A 25323-nucleotide genomic window follows, 5' to 3' on the forward strand; every position below is an offset into this window, starting at 1 on the left:
AAGTCCTTGGGCCCCTGCACCTGTGCGGGAGACCCGGAAGAAGCTCCTGGCTCCTGACTTCGGATCGGCGCAGCTCTGGCAGATGTGGCCAACTGGGGAGTGAACCAGCGGATGGAAGACCTCTCTCTCTCTCTCTACTTTCTCTCTCTCCTCTCTCTCTCCCTCTCCTCTCTCTCTCTCTCCTCTCTCTCTTTCTCTCTGCCTCTCCTCACTCTGTGTAACTCTGACTTTCAAATAAATAAATAAATCTTAAAAAAAAAATAAACTCTGTGACCCATTAGGAGCCCGGAGCTGAAATATTACTTGCAAACTTCTGAGAAAAGAGATGTGTGAAAGCAAGCCAGACGATCGCCCACCTTAGAGAGTTTTCCAGTCCTATAATGCGTTCAGTCAGGTCCCAGTTGCCTCTCTCAAGGCTCTGAATGTTGGTGTTTTTCAAAGACTTAATTCTGGATAGAGAAGCAATGAGTTCCTGCAGGTCCTTGATGTCCTCCTTCAGGGACATTATCTGGAACGTCTGCTGCAGGTTATTTTCTCTGTAACTTTCCAGCTCGCTCTGCATCTCCCGCAATGAAGTTTCTTTCGCGAAGAGTTTGTTTTGAAGATTCCTTAGCTAATGAGACAGAGAAAGTTACTTCAAACCATTCACAATGTGGGTACCAAAAAACTTCAAGAAAAGAAGTCATTACAGCTAGGTAAGCTGTTCATTATGACACAATACAAGGAAGCCTTTCAAATCTACTCCTGAGCGTATGCGCCATTGAAAAACATTCTAGAAATAGAAGATACTAAAATTGGCATGTAGGTTTTGGAATAAGTGATTTGCACTCACATCAAAATTAAAGCTGTAAACATTCAGATAAATAAATCAACCTTCAAAAATAGCAACAATAATAAAAAGTTCATAGAGATTTGTATTTTGAAAAAGTTATGCACGGACAGTACATTTCTTGTGCCAAAATAGGCTTATTTTTTAAATTCCACTTTCCATGAACTTTTTGAAGTCTACACATATATCTTGAGGCAAACAAAGTTTCCTAAAGCTATGAAGAGAAGCAGGAGTGGTGGCCTGTGGGAGGGAACAGCACAAAAGACCAGCGAAGGCTGCAGGAGGAAGAGACCGAAGAGGACTGGAGGGCAGCAGGGGCTGCGCAGCTCAGGGAAGTGGCTTATCTGCTCTGGGTTGCATTTAAAGGCTCTCTGCTTGGGGTGGCGCTGTGGCGCAGCAGGTTAAAGCCCCAGCCTGCAGGGCCAGCATCCCATATGGGCGCTGGTTCAAGTCCCGGCTGTTCCACTTCCGATCCAGCTCTGGGAAAGCTGTGGAAGATGACCCAAGTGCCTGGGCCTCTGCATCCATGTGGGAGCCCAAAAGAAGCTCCTGGCTCCTGGCTTCAGATCAGCTGAGCTCTGGCTGTTGTGGCCAGTTGGAAAGTGAACCCGCCAGGCCTATTCCAGGCCAAAGACAGGAGCAGAAACTCCATCCAGGTCTCCCATGTGGGTGGCAGGGACTCTACTACTTTGGCCAGCATCTGCTGCCTTCCCAAGATGCATCAGCAGGATACTGGATCGGAGGGGAAGCAGCCAGGACACCAACTGGTGCTCTGATATGGCATGCTGACGTCACAGGCAACGGCTTAACCTGCTGCACCACGATGCTGGCCCCGAGATTACTAGTGTCATAACCAAAATCTTTCAGGAACATTTTGTTATTGAGAAAGATTGCATTGTTTAGAGACACTCTATTTCTTGGTTGCAGAGACTGTATGAGTCTGAAGATGTAACACTTTTCTTTTTTAATTTTTTTTTTTTTTTTGACAGGCAGAGTGGACAGTGAGAGAGAGAGAGAGAGACAGAGAGAAAGGTCTTCCTTTTGTCATTGGTTCACCCTCCAATGGCCGCCGCGGTAGGCGTGCCGCGCTGATCCGATGGCAGGAGCCAGGTGTTTCTCCTGGTCTCCCATGGGGCGCAGGGCCCAAGCACTTGGGCCATCCTCCACTGCACTCCCTGGCCACAGCACAGAGCTAGACTGGAAGAGGAGCAACCGGGACAGAATCCGGCACCCCGACCGGGACTAGAACCCGGGGTGCCAGCGCCGCAGGTGGAGGATTAACCTGGTGAGCCGTGGCGCCGGCCTAGACCTAGCACTTTTAAACTAAATTTGTAGTCCAGTATGGATAATCAAACTTCAAAAAAATTCATGGAAAGGAGAATTAAAGTTTGTTTTGGTGCAAAAAAATCTGAAATCTATTTTTTTCATACTACGTATTTTTCCTGAACCTTTGGAAGACTTCTTATAAGCGTAGATTCCAAAATATTTTTGCACCAAAAACTAATCTTTTAATTCCATTTTCCATGAGCTTTTTGAAGTATCTTCGTATCTAAGATGGATTTTTCCCCACATCTAAAACGTTTTGTGAAATTATAACAATGAATCAAGGCTTATCTGTTCTCTCTCAAAACATACAGCCATGTCTTTTTCAAAATTTCATTGCTATGAAAACACATCCCAGTGAGTGAAGAGAGTTTACAGAACAAGCAAGTGGTCGAAATTCAGCGAGACCAGGGAGATGCTAGCCACAGGCAATTAGTTAAATTTTCTTCCCTACCTATCATGGCGGTTGTAAAGATTAAAGACAACATATGTCAAGGGTCTAGGATAGCGTCTGGAGAAATTTACAGGCATGCAGCAGGATGCAGGGGCGTGGGAGGCAAGTCATCGGAAGGTGTGCCACACAATAGGGCTGGCAATGTGGTGCAATGGTTTGAGCCACTGTCTGCAACACTGGCACCCCATTTCAGAGTCTTTCTGCTCCACTTTTTTTTTTTAAAGGAAAGGTTTATTATTGGGTGGGGGAAGCCCAACAGGCTGGGGGATGAGGGGAAGGGCAAGAGAGTAAGAGAGAGGGATCAGGAGAGAGAGAGCAAGAGATCTCTACTCTACTTCTGATCCAGCTCCCTGGGAACATACCCGGGGAGACAGTGGAGGATGGCCCAGGTACTTGAGCCCCTGTCATTCGTGTGGGAGACCCAGATGGAGTTCTGGGCTCCTGGCCTGGCCTAACCACAGCCATTGCATCCATCTGGGGCAATCAATCGGTGGATGGATGGTCTTTCAATCTCTCCCTCTCTCTTTCAAATAAATACTTTTTTTAAAAAAAAGGGATTTCACATATTTCCCTAATTATCTGCAACAGCAACTAAGCTGGCGGGTAGAGGGCACAGATCATGTCATAAAGGCAAAGCGAAAGGGGCCGGTGCTGGGCGCAGTGGTTAAAGCCCCAGCCTGCGCTGTCGGCATCTCACATGGAGTGTCCTTGGGTCCCTGCACCCATGGGGGGGACATGAAAGAAGCTCCTGGCTCCTGGCTTTGGATGGGCCCAGCTGTGGTCATTGTGGCCATTTGGGGAGTGAACCAGTGGATGGAAGACCTCTCTCTCTCTCTCTCTCTGCCTCTGTATCTCTGCCTTTCAAATAAATAGATCAATCTTTAAAAAAGATTTGAGGCCGGATGGCAATCAAACAAATTAAAACAAAGAAGTCAATGTGATAACTTATTTTCAGTAATTGACATTTATGAAGATAGACCAGAAGTGGCACTACAACATTTAAGGAATGTTGGTTAATTTGCATGCATATCACATGTAAAAGCAACTTTTAAAATATCTACATCTAGATAAAATCTTTGCAGGTAAATGTTTCTAGAAAGTATTTTGCTGATGTTAAGGAATAATGCTAAACTGGATGTGAAAAATCCAATATTGTGGGGTATTTTTTTCTTTAAATGACCATAACAAATGTAAATAGTTTTAAAAATATTTACTTATTTGAAAGGCAGAGTGGGCCGGCGCCACGGCTCAATAGGCTAATCTTCCACCTTGCGGCGCCGGCACACTGGGTTCTAGTCCCGGTCGGGCGCCAGATTCTGTCCCAGTTGCCCCTCTTCCAGGCCAGCTCTCTGCTCTAGCCTGGGAAGGCAGTGGAGGATGGCCCAAGTGCTTGGGCCCTGCACCCGCATGGGAGACCAGGAGAAACACCTGGCTCCTGCCATCAGATCAGCGCACTGCACCAGCCGTAGCGCACCGGCCGCGGCAGCCATTGGAGGGTGAACCAACGGCAAAGGAAGACCTTTCTGTCTCTCTCTCTCACTGTCCACTTTGCCTGTCAAAAGAAAAAGAAAAAGAAAAAAGAAAGGCAGAGTGACAGAGAGAGAGGGAGAGACAGAGAGAAAAAAATATTTTCCATCTGCTGGTTTGTTCCCCAAATGGCTGCAACAGCAAGGGCTGGGCCAGGCCAAAGCAAGGTCCTATGTGAGTCTCCCTCTGGGGTGGCAGGAGTCCAGGTACTTGGCCATCGTCTGCTGCCTTCCCAGGTGCATTCGCAGGGAGCTGCGTTGGAAGTGGAGCAGCCGGGACTTGAACTCTGCCCACGTTGCAAGCGGCAGCACTGCTGAGCGACCAGGGCTCGCAACAACTGGGGCTGGGCCAGCTCAAAGCCAGGAGCCCGGTGTGAGTCAGGGTCTCACACGTGAATGATGAAGATGCAAGTATCTGAGTGACCACCCGCTGCCTGCCAGGGAGCTGGAGTCCCCAGCAGAGCCGGGGCCCAAGCCCAAACCCAGGCACTCCAACATGGGATGAGGCATTTCAAGTGGTCTTTTTTTTTTTTTTTTAAGATTTATTTTATTTATTTGTAAGGTAGAGAGAGGGAGAGGGGAGAGGGGAGAGGGGAGAGGGAAAGGGAGAGGGAGGTCTTCCATCTGCTGGTTCACTCCCCAAATGCCAGCAATGGAGCAGCCAAGAGTTTCCTTTGGGTCTCCCATGTGGGTGCAGGGGCCCAAGCACTTGGGTCATCCTCCACTGGTTTCCCAGGTGCATTGGCAAGGAGCTGGATTGGAAATGGAGCAGCTGGGACTCAAACTGGCTCCCATATGGGATGCCTGCAATGCAGGCAGCAGCTTCATCTGCTACAACACAATGGCAACCCTCCAAGTGGAATCTTAACTGCAGGCCTGCCCCCAGTAGTTTTTAATATATTCACATAACCATGACTGCAATCTAATTGCAGATCATTAAAACTCATACTTCCAAAACTCATACTCACTAGTGGTTATATACCTCCCCATATCCTTCTGCTACTTCCAAAACTCATACCCACTAGTGGTTATATACCTCCCCATATCCTTCTCCTACCAGTACTTGGCAATCTACTTCCTATCTCTATTGATTTGTTTATTCTGGACATTTAATACAAATGGAACCATAGGATACATACCTCAAAATGTGGGTGGAAAATGGAATTAAAATGTTTTATCTTGCTATAAAAAAATTAAAATTCATGCATATTCGGGGTTTTCACAAAGTTCTTGAAAAATGCTTATTATGAAAAATGTATACGGCCCAGCTTTTTGGTGTGGCAGGTAAAGCCGCTGCCTGCCACTCTGGCATCCCATATGGGTGCCAGTCTGTGTCCTCTCTGCTCTACTTCCAGTCCAGCTCCTTGCTGATGGCCTTGGAAAAGCAGCAGAGGGTGGCACAAGAGTTTGTGCCCTGCGACCACGTGGGAGACCCAGAAGAAGCTCCTGGCTCCTGGCTTCAGCCTGGCTCAGCCCTGGCCTTTACAACCATCTGGGGGAGTGAACCAGCAGACCCCTCTCTCTCTCTCTCTCTCTCTCTCTCTCTCTCTGTCTCTCCCTCTCTGTCTTTGTAACTCTGACTTTCAAATAAATATATACATTAGGGGGGAAAAAAAGAAAAAAAACTATATATGGATGTCAAAATTTGTGCACCAAAAATTTATCTTTTTTCCTTTAAAATTTTGCAGTATCCCTATATATGGGCTCTTCTTTTGCTTGCTTTTTTTTTTTTTTTTTTTTTTTTTTTTTTTTGACAGGCAGAGTGGACAGTGAGAGAGAGAGAGAGACAGAGAGAAAGGTCTTCCTTTGCCGTTGGTTCACCCTCCAATGGCCGCCGCGGCTGGCGCGCTGCAGCCAGCGCACTGCGCTGATCCGATGGCAGGAGCCAGGTGCTTCTCCTGGTCTCCCATGGGGTGCAGGGCCAAAGCACTTGGGCCATCCTCCACTGCCTTCCCGGGCCACAGCAGAGAGCTGGCCTGGAAGAGGGGCAACCGGGATAGAATCCAGTGCCCCAACCGGGACTAGAACCCAGTGTGCCGGCGCCGTAAGGCGGAGGATTACCCTAGTGAGCCACGGCACGGCACCAGCCCTTCTGCTTGCATTTTTTTAAGCAAATGATGAAGTCGTTTTTTTTAAAAGATTTATTTATTTATTTGAAAGGTAGAGCTACAAAGAGGGAGGAAGGGAGGGAGGGAGAGAGAGAGAGAGAGAGAGAGAGATCGATCTTCCATCTGCTTGTTCACTCCCCAAATGGCTGCAACAGCCAGGGCTGAGTGAGGCTGAAGCCAGGAGCCTCATCCAGGTCTCCCACATGGGTGCAGGGGCCCAGGCACTGGGGCCATCTTCTACTGCTCTCCCAGGCCATCAGCAGAGAGCTGGATCATAAGTGGAGCAGCTGGGACGTGAACCAGCACCCATTTGGGGTGCCAGTGTCTCAGGCAGCGGCTTAACATGCTGTGCTACAATGCCAGCCCCACCAAGACTTGCCTATGTTGTACCATGTATTGGTACCTAATTCCTTTTTATGCTGAATGATGTTCTACTGCATAAAAATGCCACATTTGTTTAACATCTCATCAGCTTGTGAATGTTCGGGTCGCATCCACTTTTGAGCTTTCTGCATAATGAAACTATGAGGATTCAGGGAGAAGTTTTTATGTGAGCATGTTTTCAGTTCTCTTGATCATCTAGCTAGGAGCGGGACTGCTGAGTCATGGCAACTCTGTGTTTAGATTGTGAGTAGGGAACATTTTTGAAATAGCAACATTTTAGAAATGGAGAAAAGATTAGTGGTTGCCAGAGCTCGAGGTAAGAAGGAAGTAGGTGTGGGTATAGAGGGATAATGTGAAGGATCCTTGTTGGCACTGTGGACTGATGTACACCCTAACCACAAATGAGTGCAAGTACACTTGGAAAAGCACAGTGAGCTATTATCGATGTTAATATTCAGGCTGTTACATTATATTATAGTTTTCAAAATGTTACCATTGGAAGGAACTGGACAAAGTGGATAAAGGGTTGTTCTATTATGATTTTTTAAGATTTATTTTTTTTGAAAGGCACAGTTACAGATAGGCAGAGTCGGGGAGGAGGGGAGGTCTTCCATCCACTGGTTCACTCCCCAGAAAGCCACAATGGCTGAAGCCAGGAGCCAGGAGCTTCTTCTGAGTCTCCCATGTGGGTGCAGGGGCCCAAGCACTTGGACCATCTTCTACTGCTTTCCCAGGCCATAGCAGAGACCTGGCTCGGAAGTGGAGCAGCCGGGACTAGAACCAATGCCCATATGGGATGCCAGCACTGCAGATGGCAACTCTACCTGCTAAGCCACAACGCCAGCCCCCTGATTTTTTTTTTAATCAGTCCAAGTGATTCTATAATTATCTAAGTAAAACTTTCATTTTAAAAAAAAAACAAACAGGGACTAGCATTGTGGCACAGCAGGTCAAGCCATCACTTGCCATGCCAACATCCCACATTCCACCCTGCTTTGTGCCTAGGCAGCCACGAGAAGATGATCCAAAAACATGGGCCCTTGACATTGACATGGGAAATCCTCAAGGAGTTCAATGCTCCTGGCTTCAGTCTGGCTCAGGCCTGGCCATTGAAGCCATTTGGAGGAGTGAACCAGCAGATGAAACATTCTCTCTCTCTCTCACTCACTGACTCTCACTCTCGCTCACCCTCTCTCTGTCACTCTGCCTTTCAAATAAACACATTTTTAAATAAAAAAAAAAGTAATTGATTCTGACATTTTTTTTAGGTGAAAAAAAGATGTATTGCTTCCATCTGCTCCCACGAGAGCTGGCTGCCTCAAGTTTCTACTATTTGCCCTTTTATTACAAAATCGCAAGAGAAACAGCTCACTTGCAAAAATGAAGCAAGTCCCCAGAGTGACACATGACAGTTATCTGAAACTTAACACACTGGCTGTGTTGTGTCTACTATGAATCAGCAACTGGGTTTTCAAGTTACTTTCTTTTTTTTTTTTAATGATGTATTTATTTATTTGAAAGTCAGAGTTACACAGAGAGAGAAGGAGAGGCAGAGAGAGAGAGAGAGAGAGAGAGAGGTCTTCTATCCGATGGTTCACTCCCCAATTGGTTGCAACAGCCGGAGCTGCACTGACCTGAAGCCAGGAGCCAAAAGCTTCTTCCGGGTCTCCCACGTGGGTGCAGGCGCCCAAGGACCTGGGCCATCTTCTACTGCTTTCCCAGGCCACAGCAGAGAGCTGGGTCGGAAGTGGGGCAGCAAGGACTTGAACTGGCGCCCATGTGGGATGCTGGCACTGCAGGCAGCGGCTTTACCCGCTACGCCACAGCGCTGGCCCCTCAAATTACTTTAACACTGCTCTGCCCACCTCGCACCATGCAAGAGCTTTAGCTCCGTGTCAGATTACCTAAACTAGACAACAACTCCACTGCCAACTGAGCAGTTTCCTATCTGTCCCTTCTACATCTGGCTTTGCCCATATATAGCTCTCTTGCACCTGTTTCTCCATTATTGGCCAAAAATACATGATAATTATTTTTATATAGCCCACAAAGAAAGGAAGTTAATTACAACAAAAATGTTAACATGCATTCAGTGAAGAGAAAAATGCCCTATCAAGACAACTGTGTTTCTATGGAATTAAAGAATAGGTTATCAGAAGAGGGAATGATGACTCATGCTGAAGCTTGGGTATTTTGTTGAAATCATTAAACTTTTTTAATTTTTAAAAAAGGTTTTAACAAAGGGAAATCATGTAGTAACTGTCACTCATTTTTATCAAATTTAGAACATTCCAATAAGAGCAATGGAACACTACTTAATGTATATGGTATCTGAAACCCAGGTCAAAATGAGATGCTGTTGTCTTTTAGATACCTGCTTTGACAATTAAATTTTAAAAAAGTGTGGATCCAGAGTTGTGGCATAATTGGGTAAAGCCACTGCCTGCAATGGCGGCATCCCATATGGGCGCTGGTTCAAGTTCTGGAAGCTCTGCTTCTGATCCAGCTCCCTGCTGATGGCCTGAGAAAACATCGGGAGATGGCTGAGTGCTTGGGCCCCTGCACCCATGTGGGAGGCCCAAAAGTTATTCCAGGATCTTGGCTTTGGTCTGGCCCAGCCCTGGCCATTGTGACCATTTGGGGAGTGAAGCAGTGGATGGAAGATTTCTCTCTTTCTCTCTTTCTGTCTTTCTCTCTCTGTCTCTCTCTGTAACTCTGTCTTTCGAATAAATAAAATAAATCTTTAAAATTTTGTAATTAACATGCAATTTATGTATACATAAGGCGTCAATTTTAAAGAATACTTTGAGGGGCCAGAATTGTGGTGCAGTGGGTTAAGCTGCTACCTGTGATACCAGCGTCTGATATCTGATATCTGATAATGCCAGTTGGAGTCCCAGCTGCTCCAGTTTCTATACAGCTCCTGGCTAATGTGCCTGGAAAGGCAGTGGAGGATGGCCCACGCACTTGGGCCCCTGCACCCATGTGGGAGACCCAGATGGAGGTCCTGGATCCTGGGTTTAGCCTGGCCCAGCCCCGGCCATTGCAGGTGCTTAGGGTGTGAACCAGTGGATGAAGATCTCTCTGTCTTCTCCTCTCCCTCTCTGTCTTCCTGCCTTTCAAATAAGTAAATAAATCTTTTTTTTAAATAAACCTTTGAAATTCTTGAAAAGAGTTTATCTATCTTCTTTAAACAAGATACTTGCTATCTTTCTTGACAACTTTGTTCAAAAGTTTTTTTCAAACAAATCATGCACAGATAAAACCTTCATCTAATTCAAATCTGAATTAGAAATCCTAAATTTCTTAGTTATCAATACTAAGTTATACTGTAGAGAATAATTCTACCCATGATAAAATTCCTACGAGTTTCAGAATTGGTGTCACATTTTGCTGAAAGAAAACACCAATGTCACAAAGCTCACAAAGGTCTCAGAAGACTTATAAGCTCCTCTTAAATGTATGCTCCCAGTGGGCATTTGGCATAGCAGGTAAGCCACTGCTTGGGATGCCTGTGTTTGAGTCTTGGCCCTGCTCCTATTATTAGCTTCCTGCTAACGCACGCCCTGGGAGGCCACAGGTAAGGGCTGCAGCACCACCAACTGCAAGTCGAGAAGAGGCCTGAGGAGCAACCGGCCCTGCTGCCAGTGTGTCTTGAACGGCAGCATTCTGAGCATCACCCCAGAGGCAACGCAGACATACATTGTCACAGAGTTGCCCCGGGCAACGACCATGGCCTTGGACCTTCCACCCATGGTTACCTACAAGGCTGTCTTCTGCAATGAGCATCCTGAGGATATTCTAAAGAAGCTCTGCAGGCACTTTCTAGTCTCCATCACAAGGAATAAAAGGCAAAGAATGTTCTACAAAGGTGGTTCTTTCTCTTTTTTCTACTGATGCCACTGAGACGTTTCATCAAGTGTTAAATAGGACCAGTGGATATTTACCACTTGGTAGTGTAATGAAAACAGGAACTTATCCTTTCTTCTTCTTTAAAATATGCGTTTATTTATTTGGAAGGCAGAGTTACAGAAAGAGAGGGAGAGAGAGCACTCTCTTTCATCTATTGGCTCACTTCCCAAATGGTGACAACAGCCAGAGCTGGGCCGGGCCAGAGCCAGGAACCTGGAGCTTCATCCGTGTCTCCCATCAGGGTGGCAGGACCCCAAGCACTTGGGGCCATCTTCCACTGCTTTCCTGGGCACATGAGCAGGGAGCTGCACTGGAAGTGGAGCAGCTGGGATTTGAACTGACGCTCGTATGGGATGCCGGCATCACAGGCAGCCACTTAGCCCACTGCACCACAACCGCAGCCCCAGGATTTACCCTTTCCATTAAAAATGTGTAACACTTGTAACTGGTGATTGTTATTGCATAGATCTTGATCATGGGCGTCCAAAAGCAACGTTCATACCTGCCAGCACTTAGCAATCCACTCAAAATCCTTGGCTGTGTGCTATTTTCAGAGAAAGACAGCTCTGAATCTCAATGAGTGCCCCCCGGTGATGAGAGAGTTCAATATTGCAAGGAAGAAAAGCAACACCGAGTTACTACTCAGACCCCTCACGTGGGTTCTTTCTCTCCCTACTTTCACAGAGGATAACGCTCCCCACAGGGTTTGTTTGTTTGTTTTTGGTTTTCAAGATGTATTTATTTATTTGAAAGTCAGAGTTACACAGAGAGAGAAGGAGAGGCAGAGAGAGAGAGAGACAGAGAGAGAGAGACAGAGAGGTCTTCCATTCGCTGGTTCACTCCCCATATGGCCACAAAGGCCAGAGCTGCGCTGATCGGAAGCCAGGAACCAGGAGCTTCTTTCGGGTCTCCCACGCGGGTGCAGGGGCCCGAAAATTTGGGCCATCTTTACTGCTTTCCCAGGCCACAGCAGAGAGCTGGATTGGAAGTGGAGCAGCTGGGACTTGAACTGGTGCCCATATGAGATGCCTGCACCACAGGCGGCAGCTATACCTGCTATGCCACAGTGCTGCCCCCCCCCCCCCCCCGGTTCTATTTTCAGATAATCCACGTACCTCAGCTAAAAGATTCTTGTTTTTCACCAACAAGCCAGCAAGTTCAGGACGAGCTGGGTCAGCTGCCCTTTTATTATACATGTTTGGGTTCCTGCTGGGAACCTACAAAGAAAATCACCAATTAGTCGATTGAACATGCCCCTTACAGATCAAAACCCACAATATCCAGCACACACAGACTCAGATAAGCAGTTCTAAACACAACAGACTGTAAAATACTGACTTTGGGGCATTACCCTAACAAACACAGTAGATCCTGGGAAAACAGCCAGTAGCACCTGAAAGGCGACTTAACATTTTCCTATAAATTATTACTTACTAGACATACTTACCGACCATAGGTAAATGCAGTGTGTTCAAACAGAAACAATTGCTGAGTATAGGAATCAAAATGCCTAAGGAGATTTTCATGCAAATCTAGGAAAATGTTCACAGAAACTGTAATTGTTAGAGTCGGTGATGAGATATTTACTAGTTTTTAAAATTTCCCTTTACAAATAATAAGCACAAAATGGTTTCTTAAAAAATCTGATTTTAGTGGATTAGCATCAATTTTGCTTTCAAAAATTGTTTTTTAAAAATTTAATTTGAGGGGCTGCTGGCACTGTGGTATAGCAGGTAAAGCTGCCACCTGTAGCGCTGGTATCCCATATGGGTACCGGTTCGTATCCCAGCTGCACTTCCTATCCAGCTCTCTGCTACGGCCTGGGAAAGCGGTAGAAGATGGCCCAAGTGCTTGCGCCACTGCACCTGCGTGGGAGACCTGGAAGAAACTCCTGGCTTCCAGCTTCGGATCGGCGCAGCTCTAGTTGCTGCGGCCAGTTGAGGAGTGAACCCACAGATGGAAGACCTCTCTCTCTGCCTCTCTGTAACTCTTCCTTTTAAACAAATAATTTTTTTTTATTTGAGAGAGAAAGAGAGACAGTGTGTCCATTTATGGGTTCACTTCCCAAATACCCACAATAGCCTGGGGCCAGGATGCTGAAGTCAGGAGCAGGGAGCTTAAGCCAGGTCTGCCATGGGGGTTGCAGGGAGCCAACTACTCAAGCTGTCACCTGCTGCTTCCCAGGGGGCACATCAGCAGGAAGCCAGAACCGGGAACACAGCCAGGATTTTTTCAACATCTTAACATCTAGGCCAAATGCCTGCCACAACAGCAATTTTTATTTATTTGTTTTCACTTCATTTGAAAGGCGGAGAGACAGAGATGCAGAGACAGGAGAGCTTGGATCCGCTGGTTTACTCCCCACGTGCCCACAACAGCAAGGGCTGGGCCAGGCTGAAGCCAGGAGCTCAGAACTCCTTCTTGGTCTCCTGCCTGGTGGCAGGGAGTCAGGGACTTGAGCCATCACCTGCCAGGATCACATACGCAGGAGTTGGACAGAAGCACATAGCCGAGACTCAAACCAAGCAGATGAAATGGGACACAGGTGTCCCAAATGCTTCCCCCTCAATTTTTTTTGACGTGTCTATATTGAGGGCGAAAATTAGGACACATTTACCTAAATTGCAATCCTCCCCATTCTCAAAAGGATGTAAAATACTCGAAATTAAAGTCTGCAGAACTTTCACTAAGGACAAAGTATATGTGATTCAAGTAAGAAAAATGCATTAACTTAAGTCACTAAAAAGATTATGAGAAGGGGCTGGTACTGTGGCGCAGTGGGTAAAGCCACTGCTTGCAGTGCTGGCATCCCATATGGCTGCCGGTGCGAGTCCCAGCTGCTCCACTTCCGATCCAGCTCTCTGCTATGGCCTGGTAAAGCAGTAGAAGATGGCCCAAGTCCTTGGGCCCCTGCATCTGTGTGGGAGACCTGGAAGAAGCTCCTGACTCCTGGCTTCAGATCGGCACAGCTCCAGCCATTGCAGCCAATTGGAGAGTGAACCAGTGGATGGAAAACCTCTCTCTCTCTCTCTGCCTCTCTCTCTCTCTGCCTCTTCTTCTCTCTCTGTATTACTCTAACTTTCAAATAAATAAATAAATCTTAAAAAAAATTGTAAGTGTATCACATGACCCTTAATGTATTAAAGGAATAAGGTATATTTTTATTTATTATACAAAACTCTAGGAACAGGACTTGCACAAGAAAATAACAGATAGCTACAGTTAAATACTTAATGAAATTAAAGAGAACTTTGAAAATATGGGCAAGTTACAAAAAACCACAAAGGATAAATAAACATGCAGGAAAAACAACCAAATAAGATTTGTAGAAGTGAAAAGTATAAACATTTTAATTCAAAATTATCATATTAAAAAGCAAGTTGGGAGGGCTGGAGCTTGGCGTAGCCGGTAAAGCTGCTGCCTGCAATGCTGGCATTCTCCATGGGAGTCCCAGCTGCTCCACTTTTGATCCAGCTCCCTGCTAACAACCTGGGAAAAGCAGCAGAAGATATCCCAAGTAGTTGGGCCCCTGCTACCCACATTGAGAGACCTGGAAGAAGCTCCTGGCTCCTGGCTTCAGCCTGGCCCAGCCATTGCAGCCCTTTGGGAAGTGAACCAGTAGATGGAAGATCTCAGTCTCCTCTCTCTCTGTAACTATGTCTCTCAAATAAATAAATAATCCTTTAAAATAAAATAGAAATAAGCTAGAAAGCTGCAGAATGATGTCTGCAATGAAATAAAGATATTGGGGCTGGTGCTGTGATGTAGCAGGTAAAGCCGCAGCCTGCAGTGCTGGCATCCCATATGGGCGCTGGTTCGAGTCCCAGATGCTCCACTTCCGATCCAGCTCTCTGCTATGGCCTGGGAAAGCAGTAGAAGATGGCCCAAGTCCTTGGGCCCCTTCACCTGTGTGGGAAGACCCAGAGGAAGCTCCTGGCTCCTGGCTTCAGATCAGTGCAGCTCCAGCCATCATAGTCATCTGGGGAGTGAACCAGCGGATGGAAGACCCCCCCCCACCTCTCCTTCTCTGTGTAACTCTGCCTTTCAAATAAAAAAATAAATAAATACATCTTAAAAATAAAGTGAAGGAAATATGATAACTGTCTACTAGAATTTTCTACGGAATGAAACTATGTTTTAAGATTAAGAGTTAGATATCTCTAATGGTGAGTTTATCACTATCAGGTCTTCAAAAAAATTTTTAATGAATGTAGTTCATGGACAAAAAAGAAACCCAGGGTTGGTGTTGTAGCACAGCAGGTTAATCGCCACCTGTGGTGCCAGCACCCCATATCAGAATTCCAGTTCAAGTCCTGGCTGCTCTGCTTCCAATCCAGGTCCCTGCTAATGGCCCTGCAAAGACTGCAGATGATGGGCCAAGTGCTTGGGCCCTGCCACTCACATGGGAGACCAGGGTGGAATTCCACACTCCTGGCTTTGATCTGGCCCAGCCCTGGCCATTGCAAACAGCTCACTGGGGAGTGAACCAGTGGATGGAAGATCTCTGTCTCTCCCTCTCTATCACTCTGCCTTTCAAATAAACAAACAACAAATATATCTTTAAAAATTTTGATGAGGCTGGCGCCGTGGCTCAACAGGCTAATCCTCCGCCTTGTGGCGCTGGCGCACCGGGTTCTAGTCCCTGTCGGGGCTCTGGATTCTATCCCAGTTGCCCCTCTTCCAGGCCAGCTCTCTGCTATGGCCCGGGAAGGCAGGGGAGGATGGCCCAAGTGCTTGGGCCCTGCACCTGCATGGGAGACCAGGAGAAGCACCTGGCTCCTGCCTTCGGATCAGTGCGATGAGCCGGCCGCAATGGCCATTGGAGGGTGAACCAACGGCAAAAAGGAAGACCTTTCTCTCTGTCTCTCTCTCTCACTATCCACTCTGCCTGTCAAAAAAAAAAAATTGATGGATAAATAGCTTATGGCATATTCATATACTATATGTACTATAGAGTAATGGAAATTATTTAATTGTAAATACATCAAACAGGTCCCACTAAATAATCATCACAAAAGAATAAAAATAATATAAATACATCAAATATATTAGATTGAGGTGAGATAGAAATTGAGGTGATGGAAAAAAATGAGAGGGAGGTGCCTTGAACAAAGTAATGATAATATGTCATGAATTAAATTATTAACTTGATTGAGATACAAAACAAAAAAATAAATTGATAAAAATATGCCAAGTATTTTATTTACTATATCACAATATCACACAGATTCCAAGCACAATTACAAAAAGAAATAAATAACTAATATCCAATTAGGCTTTGAATTGATAAAAATAAGAAATATTCAACACATATAACCTATTTTTATAGACAGCTACTTTTTTTTTTTTTTTGACAGGCAGAGTGGACAGTGAGAGAGAGAGAGACAGAGAGAAAGGTCTTCCTTTACTATTGGTTCACCCTCCAATGGCCGCTGTGGCCAGCGCACCACGCTGATCTGAAGCCAAGAGCCAGGTGCTTCTCCTGGTCTCCCATGGGGTGCAGGGCCCAAGCACTTGGGCCATCCTCCACTGCACTCCCGGGCCATAGCAGAGAGCTGACCTGGAAGAGGAGCAACCGGGACAGAATCTGGCACCCCGACCGGGACTAGAACCCGGTGTGCCGGCGCCGCAAGGCGGAGGATTAGCCTAGTGAGCCACGGCGCTGGCGGACAGCTACTTTTAAATACAGCTCAAAATTTTTCCTTACTTCTTCATAGTTTAAAAATAAAGACAAGTAGGCATGTAATGTAAGGATACTTACTTGTTTATATAAGAAAACATTAAAATGTATTGAAGTATGACATAGAAACGTGATGTATCATGGAACTGATGCAGCAGTTAACACGAATGAATTAAACTCCCGTGAATCAAGAAGAATTGATCAAAAATACAAGACTGTATGAAAGTAGCAAGGCAGAAAGTTATACCCCTAGAAGAGGTGGCAAAAATGCCAAAATACTCTCTTTCTCTGGCTCTACCTCTCTCTCTAACCCTTTCAAATAATAAATAAAATAAATCTTTAAAAAAAAAAAAAGAAATGCCCAAAACAACATTAGAAGCATTCTCATGCATTTAAGTATTAAACATGTGGACACAGGGGCTGCTGTGGCGCAGTAGGTTAATCCTCCGCCTGCAGTGCTGGCATCCCATATGGGCGCCTGTTCGAGTCCCAGCTGCTCCACTTCCAATCCAGCTCTCTGCTATGGCCTGGGAAAGCAGTAGAAGATGGCCCAAGTCCTTGGGCCCCTGCATCCGCGTGGGAGACCCAGAAGAGGCTCCTGGCTGCTGGCTTCAGATCAGTGCAGATCTGGCTGTTGCAGCCCTTTGGGGAGTGAACTATCTGATGGAAAACCTCTCTCTCTCTGCCTCTCCTTCTCTCTGTGTAACTCTGACTTTCAAATAAATAAATAAATAAATCTTAAAAAAAAATGTGGACATAGAAGCTCCTACCTAATTCAGACTAATTGTTACCTTTGAAAAGAAAAAAGGAGTCCAGGATGGTGAATAAGACTTTCACCTGGGTTTATGACGGCAGCTCCCCTAACATCCTTCTCTCACGACCCAGAGCCGCAGCACCGGCCTTTGTTGTATTTTTTAAAATATTTATTTATTTGAAAGACAAGTGATACAGAGGGAGGCAGAGACAGAGAAGGAAACCTTCCATCTGTGGGTTCACTCCTCAAATGTTCACGATAGTCAGGGACGGGCAAGGTCAAAGCCAGCAGCCAGGAACTGCATCCTGGGCTCCCGACTGGTGACGCGGACCGAGCACTGGAGCTGTCGTTGCTGCTTCCCGGGCGTGTGAGCAGGGCACTGGATCAGAAGTGGAGCAGTGCTCCAGTACGGGATGCAGGCATCACACCAAGGCGGCTCAACCTGCTGTGTCACAACACCCACGGCAAGCCTTCAGTTCTGTAATTCACTTAAAAGGAAGCTCCGAATTAAGTGAGGATTAGTTGACAATAAGATTATGATGACCTCTTTAATATACTTTACAACTGTGTAATGCACTGGTGTATGATTTCATATTGTTATATTCCATGCAACATCCTTCATTGGAGCGCTGGTTTGACCTGGCTTATGGCCATCTGGGGAGCGAACCAGCGGACAGAAGACCGATCTCCCTTGTCTTTCCCTCTCTTTCTGTTCTGCCTTTTAAATAAATAACATAAATCTTAAAATAAAATTCCTAGAAGGTTTCATGAACATTCATGTGTTTTAAAGAAACTTAAGCTTAACTAAAGATTGAAGAGCACTGTCCTTTTACATTGTATCTTTTTTTAAAATGATTTTATTTATTTATTTGACAGGCAGAGTTAGACAGTGAGAGAGAGACAGAGACAGAGAGAAAGGTCTTCCTTCCATTGGTTCACTCCCCAGTGGCCTCTGCGGCTGGAGCTACGCCGATCCGAAGCCAGGAGCCAGGTGCTTCCTCCTGGTCTCCCATGCAGTTTCGGTCTCCCAAGCACTTGGGCCATCCTCCACTGCCCTCCCGGGCCACAGCAGAGAGCTGGACTGGAAGAGGAGCAACCGGGACTAGAACCCGGAGCCCATATGGGATGCCGGCGCCGCAGGCGGAGGATTAACCTAGTGCATCACAGCGCCGGCCTCTGTGTCATTTACTTTTAGTGTAATACACACCCGTCCCCAGCAGACTGTGCTTGTAGGCATTTAAAGCCACCAAGAGGAGGAAATAGAACATTTCCAGCGAGCCCATCCTCTCCAACCCTCCTCTTCAGACATTATCTCCGAGCTCCCACTCAAGGTTAGATGGATCTTTCTCACGGTCTCCGAAAAAACAAAGGAAGGAACATCATCTGACTCAAAAAGATATTTATGGGGTGAGTATTTGGCCTAGCAGTTAGCAGGCCAGTTATCCTGTATCTGAATGCCTGTATGTCTCATACACAGCTCTGCTTCTGACTCCAGCCTCCTGCTAATGCAGATCCTGGAGGCTCTGGAGATGGCTCAAGTCCTGGGCTCCTGCCACCCACGTGGCAGACCTGGCCTGGGACTGTTGGGGATATTTTTGGGGAGTGAACCAGTGGATGGGAGCTCTCTCTTTGCCTCTGTAATAATTAAAAAAAAAAGTGGACCATCTATTGTGGCACAGTGGGTTAAGCTGCCACCTGCAAGGCTGGCATCTCACATCAGTGCCAGTTCAAGTCCTAGAGGCTCATCTTCCAATGCAGCTCCTTGCTAATACACCTGGGAAAGCAGTGGAAGATGGGCCAAGTGATTGGGCTCCTGTATCCGTGTGGGAGACTTGGAAGAAGGTCTAGGCTCCTGGCTCCAGCCTAGACCAGCCCTGGCCATTGTGGCCATTTGGGGAGAGAGCCAGTAGATGGAAGATCTCTCTCTCTCTCTCTCTCTCTCTCTCTCTCTCTCTCTCTCCCTCTCTCTTTCTCTGTCTTGCTCCCTCTCTCTATAACTCTACCTTTCAAATAAATAAAAAATATATATTTAAATTTTTTACAAGATATTTAATATCCAGAAAGATTCTCATTAGGTTCTAGCCTAATAAAAGAAGTCTATGCACCTGGCATTTAGCCTAGTGGTTCAGACGCCCGGTTAGGATGCGTGCATCCTGTGTCAGAGCACCTGGGTTCAATAGCTCCAGCTGCTGATTCCAGTTTCCTGCTGATGCAGACCCTGGGAGGCAGCTGTGATGGCTCAGATAATCGGGCTCCTACCACCCACATGGGTGACCTGGATTGAGTTCCTGGCTTCTGGGTTCATTTTGATCCAATTCTGACCATTGTGGGCACTGGAGAAGTGAACCAGCAAATGCGAGCTCTTTCTGTCTCTCTCTTAAAAAAAAAAAAAGTAGTTTTAAAATAAAAAAGAACTCTGTAAACAAAGTGGTAATATGATGCACTAAAAATAATGGGAGTCTGCTTACTTCGTTATTCCTCTAAGCCACTGTTCATTCTCTAGCGCTGAGTTTACTAACCTACAAAATGACGGCATTTAAAACCCTGTCACAGCTTTTTTTTTTTTTAATTTTATTTTTTTACAGGCAGAGTGGACAGTGAGAGAGAGAGAGACAGAGAGAAAGGTCTTCCTTTTGCCATTGGTTCACCCTCCAATGGCCGCCAAGGCTGGCGCACCGTGCTGATACGAAGCCAGGAGCCAGGTGCTTCTCCTGGTCCCCCATGCGGGTGAGGGGCCCAAGGACTTGGGCCATCCTCCACTGCCTTCCCGGGCCATAGCAGAGAGCTGGACTGGAAGAGGGGCGACCGGGATAGAATCCAGCACCCCAACCGGGACTAGAACCTGGTGTGCCGGTGCTGCAAGGCAGAGGATTAGCCTATTGAGCCGCGGCGCCGGCCCACAGCTTATTTCTATATTGTTTCTGGTTGTGGGCCTCAGTGAAATGTGAGAACCTCCAGTCTAAAATAAAAAAAAAAAATTCACTGCAGGGGTCCATTAGATTAAGATGTTTCATTACTCCTTTTTGTAGGGTCCAGCCAGGAATCGAGTGTTGGGAGATGTGGCTGGTGCTGTGGAGTACTGGGAGCTGGTTTGGTTTCTTCCTCTACTTCCGATCCAGCTCTCCGCTACGGCCTGGGAAAGCAGTAGAAGATGGCCCAAGTCCCTGGGCCCCTGTACCCACATGGGAGACCTGGAGGAAGCTCCTGGCTCCTGGCTTTGGATCAGTTCAGCTCCAGCTGTTGCAGCCATTTGGGGAGTGAACCAGCGGATGGAAGACATTTCTCTCTGTCTGTAACTTTGCCTCTCAAATAAATTTTTAAAAAAAGTTGGAAATCATTTGATCCCATGTCTTGGATCATACACCTGCACAGAAATGGTCAGGCTGACAGCACAGGCAAACGGGCAACAGAACTGGACGTTCTTCTTCCTCTAGCTCTCAGCTCTGCAGGAAGCTGCTTTCCCCTCACCTTCTGAGAACAGGGACAAAGTAAATGCGAAGGACAACTCACCCCCGGGGGATTTTTCTGAGCCGTAGGAGCTGGCTGATGCCTGGCTTCTGATGGCTTAGCCTCACGGGGCTCTTTGGTTTGGCCTGTAGCAAGCCTTCCTGGATCCGAATGGCTTAAAAACTGCAGTGGGCTGGACATGTTGGAGACACCCGAAGCATGAAGCAGATCTAGGAACGGTGAGCCACGGTGCTTCCAGAGGTGGTCTGCGTAGAGCAGTCAGGAAGAGATGCTGACGTCTGCCCAGGGCCAACAGCAATGTCTTCTCGAAGGTTCCACCTCAGTTCCTCACTGCTTATCCAGACCTCCAGAGGGGCTGTGGCTTGGAGACAAGGTAGAGCTGGTCTCTAAGACAGCCATTAAACAGGGTTTAGATTGCAATTGGTTGAAGCAGCCTGCTAATACATGCATACACTTGTTTTATTATTTGTACATGCTATTTATGAATCATATATTTGGGGACCTGACTTGCAAACTTCCTTCATTTTCAATTTCTCAAGCAATCTGTCGAAAATGCCAACTATATCTCTCAAGATTCAGCCATAAAAGTCAAACACGAGTTAAACACGTAGCAGGTTAACCGCGGCCTGTAGCACCAGCACCCCACAAGGGCGCCAGTCCAAGTTCCAGCGTTCCACTTCTTTTTTTTTTTAAAGATTTATTTATTTACTTGAAAGTCAGAATTACAAAGAAGAGAGAGAGAGAGACTCTTCCATCTACTGGTTCCCTCCCCCAGTGGCAGGGCCAGGCCAGACTGAAGCCAGGAGCCAGGAGCTTCATCGGGTCTCCCACGTGGGTGCTGGAGCCCAAGCACCTGGCCCATCCTCCACCACTTTCCCAAGTGCATTAGCTGGGAACTGGATGAGAAGTGGAGCAGCCGGGACTCAAATCGGGATGCTGGCACTGTGGGTAGGGGCTTAACCCCCTACGCCAACATGCTGGGATTGTATTCCAGGGAGGAAAAAAAGTTATTTAAAGACTGCGGACTGGAGGGCTGCGCTGAATGATCGAAAGTGCCAGAATGAGAAGAAAAAAGAAAAATCAGGATTATGACCTGCAGAACCTGGAACGGAAAGCATACAGACCTACTTTCCTTCACTAACTCTGAGGCCTGTTTTGAAATGCCTCCAGCCATTCATTCTAGATTTATCAGTATTAGAGGCAGCCATTAGAGCTCAAATATCTCTAATGAGACTTCATCTTTATTTTTATGATTTGATACCTGGGATCATTACTTTACCAATTCCTTCCCCTAGTACCAAAGGAGAGAATCAAAGAACTAAAGTTTGGGGGGCCTGCACTGTGGCAAAGCGGGTTAATGCCGTTGTGGCCAATTGGGGAGTGAATCATCAGATGGAGGACCTATCTCTCTCTCTCTTTTTTTTTTATTATTTTTTTTTTTGACAGGCAGAGTGGACAGTGAGAGAGAGAGAGACAGAGAGAAAGGTCTTCCTTTACCTTTGGTTCACCCCTCAATGGCAGCTGTGGCCGGCGCACTGCGCTGATCCGAAGGCAGGAGCCAGGTGCTTCTCCTGGTCTCCCATGCAGGTGCAGGGCCCAAGCACTTGGGCCATCCTCCACTGCACTCCCAGGCCACAGCAGAGAGCTGGACTGGAAGAGGAGCAACCAGGATAGAACCTGGCACCCCGACCGGGACTAGAACCCAGGGTGCCGGCACCGCAGGCGAAGGATTAGCCTAGTGAGCCGTGGCGCCGGCCGGACCTATCTCTCTTTCTCTCTGCCTCTCCTCTGTCTGTGTAACTCTGACTTTCAAATAAATAGATAAATCTTTAAAAAAAAAAAAAAAGAAAAGAAAAGAACTAGCCGGCGCCGTGGCTTAACAGGTTAATCCTCCACCTTGCGGCGCCAGCACACAGGGTTCTAGTCCCAGTTGGGGCACTGGATTCTATCCCGGTTGCCCCTCTTCCAGGCCACCTCTCTATTGTGGCCAGGGAGTGCAGTGGAGGATGGCCCAAGTGCTTGGGCCCTGCACCTGCATGGGAGACCAGGAGAAGCACCTGGCTCCTGCCTTCGGATCAGCGCGATGAGCCGGCTGTAGCGGCCATTGGAGGGTGAACCAACGGCAAAAAGGAAGACCTTTCTGTCTCTCTCTCTCACTATCCACTCTGCCTGTCAAAAAAAAAAAAAAAAAAAAAAAAAGAACTAAAGTTTGGAAGCCAAAACAGAGAATAAATTGCTCCTCAGTCTTGGGAATGATATGGAGAGAAAGTTCTTAAGAGCCCATTCTTTATTTTCATTTTTACTTTCTTACAATTTTATAAACATCTTAAGGAATTTCAATTCTTTTTTTTAAATTTTTTTAAAGATTTATTGATTTGAAAGTTAGAATTAGAATGAGAGGGAGAGAGAAAGAGAGAGATCTTCCGTCCGCTAATTCACTCCCCAAATGGCTGTAACAGTCAGAGACAGTCCAGGCTGAAGCCAGGAGCCAGGAGATTCCTCTGGGTCTCCCATGTGAGTGCTGGAGCCCAAATACTTGTCCCATCCTCCTCTTCTTTCCCAGGTACATTAGCAGAGAGCTGGATAGGAATTGGAGCAGCCAGGACTCGAACCAGCGACCGTATGGGATGCCGGTGCCGTGGGTGGTGGCTTAACTCTGTGCCACAGCACCATCCAGGAACTTCATCCTTATTGCTGCTAAGAAACAAGCTACTGTGAAGGCCAAGTGTATCTTGAGAAGGGTGAGTATATAAATCCTCCAGGATCAGGTCAAGTATCACCTCCTCCAAGATGCCCTTGGTTTCTGCAAAGTGAAGAAATCCCCCTCCCTCCTTTTAAGTCGCTATGATCTGAATGTGTTCTCCCAAATTCATATGCTGAGAACTTAATTGCCAATTAACAGTGTTAAGAAGGAGGTTTGCAGGAGGTGACTTAGTCAGGCATGCAGATCCCTCGTTGATGGGGTTGGGTCCTTATAAAAGTGTTGGGGGGGGGCAGCACTGTGGTGTAGTGGCTGCTCCACTTCTGATCCAGCTCTCTGCTGTGGCCTGGGAAAGCTGTGGAAGATGGCCCAAGTCCTCAGGCCCTGCACCCACGTGGAAGACCCAGAAGAAACTCCTGGCTCCTGGCTTTGGATCAGCACAGCTCTGGCTGTTGTGGCCAATTAGGGAGTGAACCAGTGGATGGAAGACCTCTCTCTCTCTCTCTGTCTCTCTCTCTCTCTGCTTCTCCTTCTCTCTGTGTAACTCTTTCAAATAAATAAATAAATCTTTAAAAAGAAAAAAAAACCCTAGTATACGATCTATCCTTTTTTTAAAAAAAAAAAAACCTCAACATTGCATTATGCAAAGCTTGTGTCTCCCTTACTACATTAACGGTCCCTAACATAGGAATCTATTTCTGGTTCATCTTTATCATCCCACACTAGCCCCAGAAAGTATAGATCAAGCAACTAAAGGACCCAGCAGGAAGAAAAAAAAAAAAAAAGAAACCTAATACAAAATGACCTTGGTGATAGTACTTTTCTCCTAAACTCAGCTTATAAAAACATAGTAAGATGTAGAAGTTCAAAGAAACAAAGAAACATAGCAATACGACATAACTATACAACCTACAGGTTCATCGGTACCGTCGGCTACACCCTTCATTCAGTAAGGAGTAAAGCATATGTTTTTACCGTGTCAGGGACGAGAGAAAATTCCAAAACCCAGGTCAGTTCTCAGAAGAGACCCGAATTGTCTGACTCCTTGTCCTGTGTGAGTGGCTGCCCCACAGTTTGCCTGTGGAATGGTCGCAGATCAAAGTGGCCGTTGCTAGGCAAACGCATCATAGAGGCCCGAGGAATGAAAAGGGACCTCTTAAAGTGACAGACCTGTGGCGCTGTGTCCTAAAACGGGATTTTCATCCAGCGGTAGTAATGCTTAGTGACCAGTCCAGCGTACATGGAAATCTGTGAGATTCTTGGAACAAATTTTCAAAAAAATTCTAAAGATTTATTTATTTAAAATGCAGAGAGAAAGGGCTAGAGAGATCTTTAGCTCTCTAACTCACTTCCCAAATGGTAGCAATGGCCAGGGCTGGGCCGGACCATAGCCAGGAGTCCGGAATGCCAGCCAGGTCTCCTACACGGGCGGCAGGCACTCCAAGCACTTGAGCCATCGTCTACTGCTTTCCTGGGTGCATTAGAAGGGAGCTGGATTAGAAGTGGAACAGCCAGGACTCCAACTGGCATCCATAAGGGATGCCAGCTTCACAGGCAGCTGCTTGTACCACAATGCTGACCGTGGAAGAAGTCAAATTTTGGTAGTGTAACATACACATTTCATCTACGGAGAAGAACTTTGAGAGACAGTAAATGATGGTTCCATTTTCTCATTCCTACAGTAAAAAATGACTTCCCTGAAAACCTTGGACTCTGATTCTAGAAAAATACTTTTCAGCAGAAAAATTATGTCCCTACTATGTATTCTTGATGTCCACTCATTAGAATAATCTTCAAATATCATCTATTCTTCAAGGAATACAAGGATATTTCAAAAGTTCGTGGGAAAATGGAATTAAGTCTAGAATTGTGGCACAGTGAGTTAAACCACTTTGAGGATGCTGGCAACCCATATCTGAGTGCTGATACCAGTCCCAGCTCTCTGCTTCCGGTCCAGCTGGTGGCTAACATGCCTGGAAAGGCAAAGGAAAATAATCCAAGTACCTGGGCTCCTGCCACTCTGTGAGAGAGAAATACGGAGTTCCTGACTTCTGGCTTTGACCTGGCCCAGACCTGGCTGCTGCAGCCAGCTGGGGAGTGGACCAGCAGGTGGAAGATCTCTCTCTTTTCTTCCTCCCTCTCTCTGTCAATCTGCCTTTCAAATAATTAAATGACGGGATGGTG

At 46.5% G+C, this 25323-nt stretch overlaps 1 protein-coding gene across 1 annotated transcript in view; it reads right to left on the reverse strand.

Moving 5' to 3' along the window:
• Positions 1–25323, reverse strand: part of LOC133751585 (coiled-coil domain-containing protein 170-like) — a 54884-nt gene that overhangs the window by 20928 nt on the left and 8633 nt on the right. Inside the window, exons 2-4 of the mRNA XM_062181720.1 lie at positions 20481–20824; positions 11652–11753; positions 357–613 (exon numbers count right to left, since the gene is read on the reverse strand). Coding sequence (XP_062037704.1) covers positions 357–613; positions 11652–11753; positions 20481–20618 — 497 coding nt within the window. The 5' untranslated portion in view covers positions 20619–20824. The remainder of the gene's footprint in view (positions 1–356; positions 614–11651; positions 11754–20480; positions 20825–25323) is intronic.

This window comes from Lepus europaeus, chromosome 22 (assembly GCF_033115175.1).
Source record: "Lepus europaeus isolate LE1 chromosome 22, mLepTim1.pri, whole genome shotgun sequence".
NCBI lineage: Eukaryota > Metazoa > Chordata > Mammalia > Lagomorpha > Leporidae > Lepus > Lepus europaeus.